The sequence below is a fragment of the Cottoperca gobio genome, chromosome 24 (genome assembly GCF_900634415.1).
Source record: "Cottoperca gobio chromosome 24, fCotGob3.1, whole genome shotgun sequence".
Lineage (NCBI taxonomy): Eukaryota > Metazoa > Chordata > Actinopteri > Perciformes > Bovichtidae > Cottoperca > Cottoperca gobio.
The window spans coordinates 13397664-13414176 of NC_041378.1; the positions used below are offsets into that span (position 1 = coordinate 13397664).

General features: G+C 45.1%; 1 protein-coding gene across 1 annotated transcript; it reads left to right on the top strand.

Annotated features, from left to right (window-relative positions):
* Positions 1 to 448: 448 nt before the first annotated feature.
* Positions 449 to 12555, top strand: lrfn5b (leucine rich repeat and fibronectin type III domain containing 5b). Its single transcript, XM_029425768.1, has 6 exons — positions 449 to 1209; positions 6390 to 7306; positions 8075 to 8249; positions 9103 to 9436; positions 10427 to 10727; positions 10859 to 12555. The coding sequence occupies exons 2-6, from the start codon at positions 6416 to 6418 to the stop codon at positions 11552 to 11554; spliced, it is 2397 nt and encodes a 798-aa protein (XP_029281628.1). The 5' UTR covers positions 449 to 1209; positions 6390 to 6415; the 3' UTR covers positions 11555 to 12555.
* The last annotated feature ends 3958 nt before the right edge of the window (positions 12556 to 16513 follow it).

Consider the following 16513-nt stretch of genomic DNA (forward strand, 5'->3'; position numbering starts at 1 on the left):
GGTCATTGTTATAGGAAATACAAGAAACCCAATGAGTCTATGAGTCCAAGAAGTTTCTGTACTGTAATACACTGAAGCACATACAAGCTACTTCGCCAACTTGCACAAAAGGCCACAGGATCATTGCATCAGATAGTGATGGGTTGAGTGCCAAGCAGACCCACCGGGAGCTAGGGCTTTCACTTTCAGCCAACTCAACACTTTCTTGCCAATAATCTATGTAACACATGCAGGACTATTCAGCTATAGGCTGCTATATTTGGCTTTACCCAGACCAGATGCACCAAAGGTATTACTTAAAGGATGGATTTTCAATAACAGTGTTGTTTAAGCCTGGTTATTGCCTTACTCGTGATCAAACTCATGTATGTCTGAATCTGATAAACATGTCTGTGCTCACTTTTTTCTTTTTCTTTAAATAGAATATTACTGCGTTTCGTGCAGTATAGTCCAATATACATGAATAAATTATGATGCCTGCCTGTGAGAAAGGCTGGGAGGCTCTGCATCTGTCTATGCACACAAATGGTCTCTGTGCAGCTCGGCGCGCGCTGATTACCATTCCGAGCACAGCACCTCTGGTCAGAAATGGAGCCGGGTCGGTGGTTGACAGTAGTCCAGGGGCAGAGGGAGGGGGGGGGCAGCCTTTCAGTCAATCTGGATTAACTCGCACTGAGCCCTGCGTTGCCAGCAAAAGCCCGTGAAAGCGATACGAACATCTGGCTGGATTCAGCACAGCACTAGTCACTCACAGCGCGGTAGATATTAAAGCAGCCTGTCGCTACAAAGGCGTTTTCTCCTCTTGGAGGTGCACACAGGCGGATGCGCAGTAAACGCGGATCCCGCACAGCTGCAGCCTCACAGCCACACTGGGACCTCTCTGGGCTGCATTTTACAGTGTTTTTTTTTTTTTTTTTTTTTTTTTACGAAAGAAGGAAAGCTGAGTTACATATCTGCTATGTGAACGGATCGGAGAGGAGTCGTTCTTTACATTCTGGTCATGGATTTCTTGAAGGGCATCGCTGGTTTCGCAGGCCGTCACATGTTATAAGAGCCAAGACGCGTGTTTTCCGGACACCTGAATTATCTCCAGGAGGCACCGTCGGTCCCATTTTAGGCAAGACGCTCTCAGAATGCAATCAGCTCTCCTGGGAGGAAATCAGCTCAAACCAACCCTCCTCTGACTTGGCTTGATGTTTCATCTGCAAGGTAAATTCAATAATTTATAGGCTGCGATCGGTGTGGATTGTAGACAACTCTTTTGGGTGAACTGTCTTTTCAAGAGGCGCAATATTGACTTGAAGTAGTTCTCTCAGGACCCATCTGAAAGGGTTCAGATGTTTCCTTATGACAGAGGTTGTGGCTTTACCAGTCCAGGACCTGCACCGCAAGGTCAAAAAATCCCCTCTCTTGCCTAGGAACGCCATCAGATATCTATTTTATTTTTAGTATCCACTTGGCTGCATTTCGTGCTGTTATTTCCCCTCCCTACAGGTGAAACAGAGAACCATGCATAATGTTTCCATTATCCAGCTCGCTCTCTAAATACGTGCAGGATGAGATGTTTCTTTGTTTTGTTGTGTATTTTATCAGCACAGAGGATCCAGTCATGTGCTGCTCTGTGCTGCTGTGGTTAAACTGATATGCAAATTACACACTAGTCATTAAGGTGTGATGAAGACTAAATTAGCTTAAGTAACACAATTGATAATGATTGTGTGGGCATGGGGGACGTGTTGCCAGGTGACTGATGAAGACAGGCGAAAATATGATCATGGTGATTTTCATAAAGGGGGTGAGGTAAACCTAATGGTCTTGTTTTATGTCGAGCGTTAGTTATCACATATCTCATTATTCATGAGTGCCTGAGGCACCATTGTAACTGCTACACCAGTAAAAACCAGGCCCACGCCTCATTTTGCTGCTTCTATTTGCTCTTACTGCTATTTTAATGCACTCAATGATGTAGCTCATGTGCTGTATACCTTTCACTGATAGCAGAGAAGTGATATGTGGTTCCTCAGCAGCACCGAGGCTGTTCTGCAGACAGGCTCTGCATTCGCTGACCCCAATTTTTACTCACCACAATATAAGCGTTTGTTTTTGCTGAAGAAGTGCTTTCATTAAGATTTGAAACTTACTTGAGAGATTAATTGTCACAAACTTGGTCCACATGGTGTGTATATGAGTTGCTTTTTGATTACACAACACAATAAGGAGAGAGAAGATTATGCATTATTTAACCCTTTTGTTGCCGTGCGAGGTAGAAAATACAGGATCCTGAGTGTCTTTGAAAAGGGGAAAATTAGTCAGTGGATACAGTGATCATGGATTTTATTTTGGCTTTCCTTATCTCCCTACATGGCTGTAACATGAAATGAGCATGGTATTTCTTTAAAGAGATGTAGGATTTAGGTTTTTCCTACACTTCCTGTACCTGAAACTCGATTGGGAATTGTCAGATTTGACAGTCTACAGGCATGCCGGCCTATACTGTGGAGAATATTCACTTGAGGAGGCCATATTGATATTCTGAGGTGATGTTCGGCATTGCTCTTTCCGGAAGAAAATCCCAGGTCATAAGCCTCTCACATCAGGGCACGTCACAACGGTACAAGAATTTTGATCCAGAGTCAGTGATCAGCATTTCAATTTGGCCTGTTCAGTTTCCTGCTTTGATACAAGACAGCATCTAAAATGTGTTTTCTGTGTTTGTTTGTCTACTGATGCTCCTGTCATGGGATATCCAGCATATCAAGGTATCACTGAATTTCCTGTTATAGAGTGTGAAGGAAAACACTTGGAATTGCAAGGGGGAGTTGTAAATGCTGATGAACAGCACTTCTATTGATGCAGTGGGGTCTGCTTAGTATGCTATACCCCTGGCACACACACACACACACACACACACACACACACACACACACACACACACACACACACACACACACACACACACACACACAAGCTTGTCTGACTAAAACATAATTTCACATCAGAGTGCTACATCAAGTCATTAAGGTATTTATTACGCGCAAGACTGGGAAAACATTGTCTCCGATACAAAAGTAGCTGAGTGTACAACCTACTTTCTTCTCGTCACGACAGGGTCAAAGATGATACAATGAGTCTGCCCTGGCCTTCAAACAAAACCTCGATTGACGAGGACTCTTTGTTCAAAATCTTATTAGGTGATCTGAAAATGAGCCACTGATTACATCTTACCCAAAACTGACATTTCCTGTGTTGCCATGGCATCAAGGCTGTCACCCAAGAGCTATCGCATTCTAACATTGGCAGACCGTGTAGGAAAAGGGTGTCACAGACAGCACGCACATACCCTCATTCACAAACACAGATGTGTTAATTAGACGCTCCATAACGTCATCAGTGTTTGGTCAGGATGTTTGGACACGAGCATTTACCCGACAAAATAGAATTTCTAGCAGCCTGGTTCGAATATGATCCCCATTCAGCATCTGCAGCAGCTCCATTTGGTCTCATAAAGCAAGCAGGCTGAGGACCCATTTCACTGCTTTGTCGATAGTGTTTTACCATCGTCTTGCAGCATCAGTTTACCTCGTTGACACAACAGAGCTTATTTCTGACATCAGCAGACGTCCTGCAGCTTCTCACAGAGTAACCCGGGTGAGATGCTGCCGAGGCGTCCCCATGTGCCATCGTGTGGACCTGCGTGGAGGCATAGCAAGCAGACTCCATCTCATTAACTTCCCCTCGCAGGGCTGCGTTCCCTGATTCCCTGCCCAGACGTGGATTGCAGAGTCTTCCTCACATGAGCTCCAGCATAAGTTAGACCATCTGAAAACATATCCCCATTACCTCACCGAACGATTGGCATGCAATGTGCTGCATAAGGCGTTTCTTGGAGAATGCTGCCCCAGGGAGACCATAGATATCTTTTCCTACAGTATACTGCCGCTGCTGCTGCTGTTACTGCTACGCATGAATGTCTGTCTCCATTGCTGGGGGTTGTTGTGTAGTTAGCTACCTCTATTAGGCACAAATCCACCCACCGGTGTGCGTGTGTGGGTGTTTGCTGTCACTCTGTTCTGTCCTCTGAGGGCGAGAAGACCTGCTCAGAGGTAGTAAACGGACATTTGATTGACTATGAAGGAGAATATGATTAATGCATCAGTAGATTATCTGTTTTCTTGTTTATTTGTGGCCCTCCCATGTCGCCTCACTATAATGAACAGCCCAACCTGGAGAATAATGATTTTCTGGGGGGCGTGACATTAAAAGATGAAGTGCGTGATTGATGAACGCATTGATTGATTATCTACTTATTTGTTCATGTACCTGATGAGTGCAACCTGTTATGCAAATCTTTGTGGAACAACCATAATTAAATGCAAATCAGGGAGACGCCAACAGACATTTCCTGCCCCGTCTCAGCAGCGAGGGGGCTGTCCTTTTGTCCTGACAGAACAAATTTTGTAGGGATTACCTTTGCGACCATTCTCTTGACGTTTGGCTGAGTATTCAGCAGCAGAAAAAAAAGAAGCCCCCATCTCCAACGAGTGAATCAATAGCACGTCTTCAACGCCATTTGAGTCTGGAAGTAGCAGGTCCGCGCCGCCTCATTGCACATCCAGAGGCGGTGCCAGTCACAGTCAGAGCAGAAGGTGGTTGGCACACCAACATGAGCAGATGTACGCATGTACATCTCAGGTTTTATAGGCTCTCCTCTGATACACACACATAAAGTACATATTAAAGTTTCCACTCAGGTGTCACTAAACATTGCAGCACAGCTTGATGATGAAGTTGTCGGCTATCTTTAAGAAGTCTTTAAGGAGTCTTGACAACATTTAATAATGACTCCACAGTCCATTTCTCAGCAGCTCAGAACTCTGCAGCCCAGACTATAATCTACAAAACGGGGCATGTGTGTGACTTGGTAAAGTTGTCCTCTGTATAAATGGGTCGAGAAAGACATTGATTCATTGCTGCTCGATCAGCACTATTTATGAAAATGTCACACCCAGCGCGCTCCCTCCAATGATATCTTTCCTCCCATTGCTGTCATGGACCATTTTAAGGCGACCTCTTCCCTGCCACCTTGTCAGGCTGTGATACATTTTACCCTGCTGTCAAAACTGTTACCGCTGGATGCCACCATGGCTCATGTTAAAAACATGGCCCCACATGTCACTCCTATCCTGTCTAATGTTTTCTTTTCTCTATGATATTTTCCACACACTCCGACTGTCAAGGTTATTACACCACCAGTTGTGTGTCACAGCTCCGGTGCAACAGAGGCTTTTGAAGCATGAAGGTGCTCAGTTAGCAGCCTCTTTGCTGAGGCCAGATTTTTATGCACACTCTCCAATGGAGACATTACCAGTGGACCACAGAAAGCTATAATCATAAATCAGCCATTCTCTTCTGTGTTTAAAGGTTAGGCTTTGGATTTTTACTACAGTTGTGGGATTGGATCCCTTGTTCCTTGTGTTTGATAGGATTGGTGTTCCTTTCTGTGTGCTGTAACGGGACACCCAGAGGGCTAAATATTGCATGTTCTACCAAAATGACACTAAATTTCAGTTCTAAAAATAACCACGGCTAATGTCACTCCTGTTCTGGTACATGGCGTGGTGTACCTGCAAAGCTGTGATCTGATCTCTACTGTCTTAGTTTTATGACATCCTATATCCCTGACAAGGTCTCGGGATTCAACCAAATGGATCCCTCCTTATCCCCCATCTCAGTTGTGTCATAAGTAAGAGTAGCAGCAGAGAGAGCAGAGAGAAAATCAATAGCAAGGCATAGCACATCCTCGCTGAGGCACTGGGCCCAATCATCCCTTCCTATTGGCGATACGATCCTGGGAGATATCCGTCTAATTCTTACGAGGCCCTGGACTGCCAGTCTAGACTTTCATCCTTCTGTACACTAACATAAAAGGGCTGGCATAATCATATCAAAAAAGTATGATTGGGCGAGCAGGGGCTTAAAAGGAGAGCTGTCACAAAAATCATACAAGATTTCTGGGGATGTTTCAATCTCAAGTCTGCAGGTGACTAATTAGTTTTATGTCTAATTGCAAAGCCTTTATTGTTTGTTCAGGCATCGACTCTCTTAGCTTCCTGCTTAGAATTTGGAAAGGAAATCTCTGAAATCTCAGCTGTGAGCAATGAGGGTACTTCAAATCTAGTGGAAAAAAGCTTTAACTTTACACAGCAGAATCCCCCAGTTCCCCTTTTAAAGGGGGAGCTCTCAGTGCATGTGTGATTACCCGGCTACAGAAATGACAGTTTGATGAAGATGATACAAATAACAATCGCAGATTTCACGCTTTGCATTCTTAAACTGCTTAATGAGTAATACCCATTCTGTTTCTCTCTTTTTGCTTTCATGTTTTCTAGGTGTATTAACCTGACTGAAAAGCCAAATGGAGTCACTCCTGGTGTACCTGATAGTCCTCGGTTTGGCTGTGAAAGCCCACAAAGTTCAGATCTGCCCCAAACGCTGCGTCTGCCAGGTACTTAACCCCAACCTGGCGACTTTGTGCGATAAAAAGGGTCTTCTCTTTGTGCCCCCGAACATCGACAGGCACACGGTGGAGATGCGTCTTGGGGATAACTTTGTAACCAACATCAAACGCAAAGACTTCGCCAACATGACCAGGCTGGTGGACCTGACCCTCTCTCGGAACACTATCGGCTCCATCGCACCTGACGCTTTCAAAGACCTGGAGAACCTACGAGCCCTTCACCTCGATAGCAACCGGCTATCCCGCATCATCAATGACACCTTCAGCGGCATGTCCAAGCTGCACCACCTCAACCTCAACAACAACCAGCTCACCCACATACACATTGGGGCCTTCAATGATCTCACAGCGCTGGAAGAGCTGGACTTATCCTACAACAACTTGGAAAGTGCGCCATGGGTGGCCATTCAGAGGATGTCCAATCTCCATACACTCAATTTGGACCACAACATGCTCAGCTACATCCCAGAGGGCACCTTCTCTGGGCTGCAGAAGCTCAAGAGGCTGGACGTGACTTCCAACAAGCTCCAGAAGCTTCCTCCTGACCCTATTTTCCAAAGAGCCGGGGTCCTGGCCACCTCTGGAATAATGGGGCCTACTTCATTCGCGTTGAGTTTCGGAGGGAACCCGCTGAGGTGTAACTGTGAGCTGCTCTGGCTGCGGAGGTTGCGGAGGGAGGATGATCTGGAGACCTGTGCCTCACCGCAACACCTCGCCGGACGCTATTTCTGGACTGTTTCAGAGGAAGAGTTCCTGTGTGAGCCTCCTCTCATCACCAGGCACTCTCAGGTATGACCTTCAAATGAAGCCGTGCACTGTTAAACAAAACACTTGCTTTACTGTTACACTCTCTGAGGCAGACACTGGATTCTGCCTCAGTTAATCCTAGCTGGCACTTTCTATGGCTGTCAAACCAAATATTAGCTTTGGGAGCCAGACGTGTCTTACAAGACTTGTGGGACTCATCTGGGCCGTTCAGCTAACTAAATATTGTCAAATATATTGAACTTACTTTGAAAAAAGTAATCAAACTGTGGCCTGTGGAGAGTTTTCAGAGAAGTTCAGTAGCAGGATTTTCAATTAACATTTTAATAAAGGTATTTGCAGGTTTATGATGGATCCGCGTTGAAGCTCTTATTACACAGGGAAAGCTTACAGTGATTTAGTCCTTGATTCATGCATCCAAACAAAATTATCTGATCAAATCCTTGCCAAATAACCACAGCTCCTCTAATTTACATTCAGTAGACTTATTTTGCATAATTGCAGAGGAAATTGTGTTTACTTGGATTCTATCACATACACAGCAATGTACTATCACATTGGTTATCTTGCTTTCATAAGCATGACAATTCAATATCATGACAATGATCAATTGTTGATTATATTTATAGGGAATAAAGCTTTTAAACACAACATCACCAATAAAAGCATTACTTATTATATCTAAGCCAAAGTTACAGCACAAAGGATAACTGTTTGTACAAAGTGATTTCAGTGTGTCTCTGTATTTAACATAGTCCCCCCCACTAACCACCCTTCCTTCCTCTGCCTCAGGAGCTGCGGGCGTTGGAGGGGCAGAGTGTGACGCTGCGCTGTAAGGCTAGAGGCGACCCCGACCCCATTATCCACTGGATCGCCCCTGATGGACGCCTAATGTCCAATTCCTCCAGGGCTGCGGTCCACTCAGACGGCACGTTGGACATCCTGATCAGCACCGTCAAGGACTCCGGTCTGTTTACACCCCGGGGGCTGTGCTTGTGTTGTTGACTGAACAAAATGACTTGTTTGCTCATGTTCGCAGAAGGCTATAGGACTGAAGTATTTGTCGACATCAGGTGATAAAGTTTAGAGTGTGGAAGGGTATTGGCTTGCAAACTGATTAAAGTCAATGACAACGGAATGACAAATGACTTCTTCACCTTGTTGGCTAATTGAATACGTGATTTACACATTTACACAAATCTACATTCTCACACGTTTATGGTTTACTGGTTATATCATCAAGTTAAAAAAATCCCAATGTTTTTGCTTTCTTGCTGAGAATTAGATGAGAAGATTGAAACCATCTCATCAAATTATCACATTGGCTTAGTTCAGTTTAGACAGAGGGAACTGTCCTAGCCTGACTGTCCAAACACGTCAAAATCCACCTTCCAGCACCTCTTAAACTCACTAATGGTGATGAGAAAACTCCAGTTAAACCACTATTCCTTGTTGTTACACTAAGGTTTCTGTACGGGTTAAACGAAAGAGATATAACATGTTATTGACTGAGCTTTAGAGATGCTAGAAGGTTCCTTTTGGGTTCCATGCTAGCTGTTGATAAGCTAAGCTAACCGGCTGCTGGCTCCAGCTTATTGGACGGACAGGTATGGGAAAGATACCAGCTGCTGTCTGTAGCCTTACATTTACATTGGAGCCCCTGTATTTTCATATATAGCAAAATATAAAATATATAATCTTTCAGGACTTTAGGGGCTCGGTAGTTCCCAAAATGTCAAATATATATAAAAAAAAAAGCGGATAGATATGTTTATATCCCAATAAATATAAGGCAATAATCAATTTAGTTTGTGTTACAGGTTCCTTCACCTGCGTGGCCTCCAACCCGGCAGGCGAGGCCCAACAGACGGTGGATCTTGTCATCGACAAACTCCCTCATATCATCAACAACACAGTCGCAGAGCAGGAGCCCGACCCCGGGTCATCAGATATCGCCACAGTGACTAAGACGGGGGCAGAGGCGGGAGGGTTGCCTCTGGGGAACGCAAAGACGAGCCAGGAGAAAAAAGTTGTGATTGCTGAGGCCACGTCCACCTCGGCCATGGTCAAGTTTAACTTCCAGAGGAGTATTCCTGGAATACGCATGTTCCAGATCCAATATAATGGCACTTATGATGATTCACTGGTTTACAGGTAAACAGTTATACCTGACCTGCTGGGTTAAGTTAAAGTTAGTTAGTTAGTTAGTTAGTTAGTTAGTTAGTTAGTTAGTTAGTTAGTAAGTTAAAATACTGGCCAAATAGCGCAATTTGATCCGTTTTGATCTGAATCTGAATGTATGCCAATAAATTTAAACTGACTGAAATCATATTATTAAGAAATCCTTGACATTTGTTTTACCTTTATAGTCTGCTTTGATTGCTTAAATCCCTCTGGATGTTTAGTCATTAAGAACCGGACTTGGCTGTCGACATGATTATTTGTGGTGTCTATTAATCCCATCAGGAAGACAGACTAATGCACTGTATTTTACTTCATATTCTTTGACTCATAATCCCCCATCACAAGAGTGTATCATTTACTTTGTGCAAAACCTTGATAATGCTTAATCAACAAAATCAAAATAGAGCGTCAGCACTAAGCTGCGGACTGATAGGAAGATCAAAGAGTAGTCAGCCAGTGTTTTACAAAAAGCATCAGAGGCTTTCGCACATGCCCATCTGAGAAACGGGCGTACATAGCAATTCTTTCATCTCTTGCCCTTTTTCACTCTATGCTTAGTGCTAATCACTTTGATGTGACAGGATGGTCGCACAGGCCCCCTTTTTTTTAAAGAAACTTCGAAGTCAACTACACATGGTGTTTGGCAGTGGCTACTGAATTCAGGAGACATTAGAGAATTTGGCTCTGTATCTTGATGTTGTGAGCAAAAGGAGGCCTCCAGCGTCCTCCGTGACTGAGAGCAACCTTTTATCAGTAAAGATGCTGGAGAAAATAAATCAAATGTCACAAAAGATTATGCCTAGACAGATCTTAAATAGCTCCCTGAGAGATAAATGATTGTCATGTCATTTTATCCCTTCAAAACAATAAGCTGGATAATCTGATTTGCTTCTCTCTCCTTTCATGTGACCCTCCCTAATCTATGTCAGAGCTCACAAAGCTTTTGTTTTCTTTTTACAGAATGATACCCCCGACCAGTAAGAGCATCCTGGTAAACAACCTGGCGGCTGGTACGCACTATGACCTGTGTGTGCTGGCCATCTACGATGACCAGGTGACCTCGCTGACCGCCACCAGGGTGATAGGTTGTATCCACTTCACCACAGAGCCGCAATACCTGAGATGCCATTTCATGCAGTCCCAGTTTCTTGGCGGCACCATTGTGGTTATCATTGGAGGGATTATTGTGGCCTCAGTGCTCGCTTTTATCATCTTCCTCATTGTGCGCTACCGGGTGTGTAACCAAGGAGATACAGATAAGGTCAGTTTGCCTCTGTTTTCTTCTTTTTATGTTTATTATTATTTGTGTTGAAATTGAATCAGGAGCATCTAATAGAATTGCTTTCATTATCCCCTCTCTTCCTTGCTCTATTCTTGCTTCGGTCATGTCAGGCTCTAGAGATGGGGGATATTCGATCACTGAGCAGTGATGGACAGCTACAGGGCTGTGGGATTCCCAAGTCTCTCTCCAAGCAGGTCCTGCGTCCGGAGAAGAATGACAAGGAGTGCCTCCGGATTGCCCTGCCGCCCCCAGAGCCAGCCAAGCAGCGACTGCCAGTCGTTGCAGCCACCACCAAACCCTCCGTCCCTGACTGCACTGTCTCTAACTCTGCTGCCAGCCACAGCTGGCACCCGGCCTCCCCAGGAGCTCCGAGGCCCAAACGTTCAAGTATTCCACCAAAACCATCAGAGGCTCACCGAGCTGAAGCTCAGGCAGATGTCGAGCTCGATAACATGAACCAGAATAACTCGTCAGAGGTCAAAATGAACACCGCCGTCGCTCTGGCTGTTCCTGGCCAACCCTCCAAATGGACTGCTGTTCCCAGAGGTCCGCGGCCTCAACAGGTGCCTCAACATTACATGACTGTGCCCACAGGGGGAGTGAGGGTGAACCGCAGGCACTCCCTTAACGCAGACTCATATATGCAGCGCTGCTATGTGGCCTACCCCAAACCTGGGACCAGTCTGCGCTCCAAGCGGAGCCTGTCGATGAGCGTGGAGCTGCCGCAGCTGGAGGGCGCAGCAAACATTCACCGGGCCAGGGACAAGCTCTCCAGGTCTGAGTGGCTTCTGGAGAGCACTTTATGATTTGGAGTTTATCACCTGCGTTCTCTTGTTTTCTTGGATTGGATTTTTGTCCCGTTGTGAAACAGACACAGAGATTTTGTGCTCTCTATTGAGGGACCTGTAAGCTTCTCTCATATATATGAGGGCAAGGCAGGCGCACAGGGTTATTGGGAAACGTTTCAAATTTGTTTTCTACCTTATAACCTATCAGAGTCGTCTTTATAACGACATTGGATCGAACTTTGATGGAAGGCACAACAATGTATAAATCAACTTCATGTACAAAAATGTTTAGTTGTGTGAGATGCTGTATATCTCAGTACAACCATAAGTGTTCATGTGGTATTGAATGCAGTAACCTGGACATACTGTATTATAACAAAGAAAGAAACACGCAGGGGGGGTTATTATACTCAGTCTCATTGCCTGTTACTTAAAGTGATACAATCTCTGTAGACTTTGAACACGATTCTTGTCTCCTGCTCTACAGACAGACGGCGACATGTCTTAATTACCTTGACGGTGGTTTGGAGAGATTATGAATGTGCTTTACATCCCAGAGGTGTTGGAACAGAATGTAGTAGACAGACAGCGCTCCATCTTTACATCCCTGACACCCCCAGACACAGCACAATGCAGTATTTTTGTGGCACAAATCGACTCAGCCTAATACTGCCCTCCGGTTTGAATCGATACATTTTTATCACATAATTACATAAAGACTCCACTCTGATAGGATTTCTGTCATGACTGATTTTAGCAACAATTGGACCAACACCAACAGCATGACAGGTGCGGGAAAGTAATCTGATATTACGTGTAGATGAGATCCAGAGGAATGGTTCCATATTTCCATATTTTTTACTTACTGACGTTATCGTGTCACGCTGATGACAACCAATGTAAATGAACTTGTCGATGTAAGAGGAGCGATAACCACAACTATGGGAGGACGTCAGCTCTTGATTTTGCTGTTGTTTCTGTTTGATGTTTACCAGTATAAATAAACCAGTGATAAAAGGGACAAACTCAGACTTATCTCATTTTCAGTTTGACTCGTGACTTTGCCCAACTGTTCCCATGTTGAAATTAGAGAGCAGCCCTCTCTGTGCGATTCCGATTGAAACAATGATGCATTCTTTAGTTTAGCAAGCTCCGCCAGCCAAAGTGGTGATGACTTCAGGGTTTCAGTAGTCTTGCAGCAACATAATTCCCCTCTCTATGCGAGGGGTGGACCTCTGACAAACCCTTGTGTTTGTTCAAAGAGAGGAGGGAAGCAGAAGATGAAAAGAGGCCATGCTAGTCACTGGGGACAACTCTCGCCTGCGCATCCCCCCCGCTCGTCTGCACTCGGACGGCAGCCGCGGCAGAAACCTGCTGCAGGGAGGTTAAACACAACCTCCGCAGTGGGAACCCGTGCACGACTAATTCTACAGTTACAGTAATATCTCCCTGACAGCAGGACTGACATGATATGCATTATCTGCGGGAATACGAGCTCTGATTCTCTATATTTTCGGTGGTCGGATGCTGCCTGATTGATTTTTATATACCTGCACTGGTGTGCCACCATTGGGTTGAAAATACAGCATTATGCAGGGGACACCTGCTAAGATGATGTGCATACTGTATATAAGGCAAACATTAATTGCTGTCATCCAAACAGGCAGGATTTCTAGCTCATTATAAGTGATTTAAATACTATGGAGCTTGGCCTGAACCTTGGTTCAGTCTTCGGCGAGAGCCAGAGGTGTTAATAATAGATGCATTTCTGGGGTGAGAGAGAAACAGAAAGCGAGGGGAGAGGAGGCGAAGCAGAGAGGAGTAGATGGAAGGTTTTGTGAAACAAATACTGCGAGGAGGAGGGTGGGAGGCAGAGAGGCAGGGGTGAGGATGAAGGAATAGAGAGGTGCAGAGAAGAAAGCGAGGCAGCTAAGAGATGGAGAAAGAGAGAAGAGAAGGAGATGGCACAGGGAGCTGGGAGTAAGAGAGAATGTAGAGCGAAACAGGGCAGGAGAATGAGAAAAGAGCATCCTTTGTAAGGCAGCCTCTGGCTCTTCGGTATTCAGTGAACCTTCACAAAGGGGGTGAGAGGGGAGAAAGAGGGGCAGCGGAGGGGTGAGTGTGCGGTGATAGACCTCGTCTGGAGGAGAGAGCCCTGTGGCCAGATCAGAACCACACGCTCCCCTTCACCACACTGCACCAGCCTGACCTGCTTTCCAAACCTCTATAATGTGTATCCTGGCCTTTGTCTCCTCTTCCACCATCTGACCCCCTCCCTTCCTCTCCTCTCCAGTCTACTGTCTTGCATCATGCTGACTCACTCCTCTGCCATGCTCCTGAACAACCCTCACCCCCCACCCACTGGCCCACTTGAGAGCTGAACCTGCCAATCTCTCAGAGTCTGACCTGCCTTCTACAAACACACTTGCCAATCCACGCTCATCAGTCCGGGCTGTTTTGATATGCTGATCAAATGCCACCGGGGGCCCGTGTGAAGCATTTTGATTAACTTCCACCCCCCCTCCCCTCTTCTCAATAGTAGCCTCAATGTTCTGCTGATTAAATCCATTTTATGCTGTCACTGCTAATGAGCTTTTCATTCCTTTGTGTGACTTTCACTTGCTTCTGACAGGATGAGTCTCTTTACGGAGCACTTAAACCAACATGCTCTCCAATGGCACTATTGCCTGCTTTTAATGACAATAATGATGCGGGGAAAATCACATTGGGGCACTGATGTGTCCAATTTGTGGTCATTGTCTTATTTAAAGAGATCGTTGGGCCTATTTCAACAAACTGAAGAGCCTATTAAAAATCACGGTTAAGAGAGGGGTAATCGGAGGCTTAAATGAAGAAGACAGAGGTCCTTCAACAAGTGTGTCAGCACCTTTTTGCTCTCCATGCTGCAACTCGGTGTTTCATTATCTCCGCGCAGCAGGCGGTCTTAGAGAGCCACATGAGACATTGTTCCCTGGCAGGCATGATCCCTGGGAGTACATGTAGAGAGAGCCTGGGGCCAGATACAAAACTCTACTGATATCCCTCTCAGGGGGGAAGGTGGCATGGTGTAAAATATGCACAGGCAATTCCAGAGAGTATGCATTATTGAGAGGAGTAAATGGGTCCAGGATGAACATCATGGCTCATTAATAGTGAATGTGATTACTGTTTCTGGGAAAACAGCAGTCTGGGCAAGGGGGGGAGATAATTGAAATGGTCAAATCTAAACTAAAGACGCGCTTGTTTACTCAGCAACAACTGTTACTGTCTAATCAAACTCATGATTGAAGCCGATAACTAATGCAGCCTGTTATGATGTTAATTGCTCACACTGAAAGTTTTACCTGCTCACTTTGCACATTCCAGGGGTTTGGAGAAGGGTTGGAGTCATTCATTTTTTATGATGTGCAGATTTTCAGTCAACTCTGCTTCAATTACCAACAGGATTTTGACAATAGCCAAGACAGAAAAAGAGTGAGCATTTTCTAAATCACATCAGAACGCAGAGCAGTCAGCTGAGTGAAGGTCACACACCACGGGTGCTGACAGAGTGACTTCCGCTGTTTGACACGCAGACTCTCTAAGTGACTCAGCTTCATCCCGCGCAACAGACACCAGATTTGGTTTGACATGAACCCAGATTATTGTGTTGCCCCCCTGAAGGGTTCCCATGCAGAACAAACAGATGCTTCCTCCTCTTCCTCTTCTCTCCTACCGCCTCCCCTCCTTCAGTTACATATGCTCCCGGGTGATGGACGACAAAGAGGCTGGCTGCAGTTTACATCAGACATACCAGGCACCATTAGGAACCATTCTCTGCCCATTTGCCTGATAGCTGCAATCGCTTATAGAAGTGATTTGCTCTCTGTCTCTACACTGAGCGTCCCCCATTGATGGAACGTGCATTGATTTGCCAGTGTTGGAGATCACTAAGAGTACTAGTAGTACAGCAGCCAAGAGATGTACCAGTCAGCTCCCAATATCTATCAACTGCTGGTGAAGGGGGGACAGTTTAAGCCTCTTTTAGGATCCTATTCACAGTGACTTTACTAAAAGTGCTTATGCTAATCTTGTTATGGCTTCAGGCTTCTGGTAATGGGGGACAGGAAGCTGTTGGGAGGCCGTGGGCCACATTATTTTGCTCACTCATCATTGCAGAAGCACCAAGTGCTCCCAAACTATTACATGTTACCAGAAGTGTGGAGTCAAGTCACACATTTGAGGACTTTAGACTCTCCTTGACACAATCAAAAAAGACTTAACACCAATGACTCATGACTTCTCGTGACTGAAAATACTTAATACCTTCCCCCAATCCCGAAGATGAAAGCATATGTTATTTAAAAGTGTGCCACTAATCAATTCATTTCCATTAATTTCATGAATCATAGCAATAACACAATTCATTCCAAGCAAGTCGACACTCAGATTCACTTTGTTTTAACCAACAGCATCCTATCGAGAACCATGAATAACCAGCGTTACGCTACTGAGGGCCAGTTGGAAAAGATTATACCAAAGATAATGTTGTTTGCGGCGGTCAAAAAGAAACGGATTGCAGTATGCAAAACGGCGGGTCGAAATTGGTGAAGAGCGCATTACGGCTTGTTTAAGACCTGAGACTTGTCAGAATGGACTTGTGACTTGAATTCAAAGACTTGAAACTTACTTGTGACTTCCAAAACAATGACTTGGTCTTGGTTCCACGTCTGCATATTCCTGCATGCATGCCTGCATTTCACTTGCCCACTGCTGAATAATTTCTACATCCACACACACACACACACACACACACGCACACACACACACACACACACAGAAATCTCCATGGCTTCAAGGCTTTCATAACCAGCTCACACTCAGATTATGAATCAACTGGGTTTCTGTGTGCTAATCTTATTTATTGCTCACAGTGATCTCATCTAAGTGTGCTTGTTAAGTTGAGATATCAAACAAACCGTGGTGTCACATTTAACT

Bases quoted from the DNA above. Each gene is read 5' to 3' on its own strand.
- lrfn5b (XM_029425768.1), top strand. From the start codon at position 6,416: ATGGAGTCACTCCTGGTGTACCTGATAGTCCTCGGTTTGGCTGTGAAA. The intron at 7,307-8,074 runs GTATGACCTTCA...CCTCTGCCTCAG, and splicing joins TCATCACCAGGCACTCTCAG to GAGCTGCGGGCGTTGGAGGG. The intron at 10,728-10,858 runs GTCAGTTTGCCT...CGGTCATGTCAG, and splicing joins ACCAAGGAGATACAGATAAG to GCTCTAGAGATGGGGGATAT.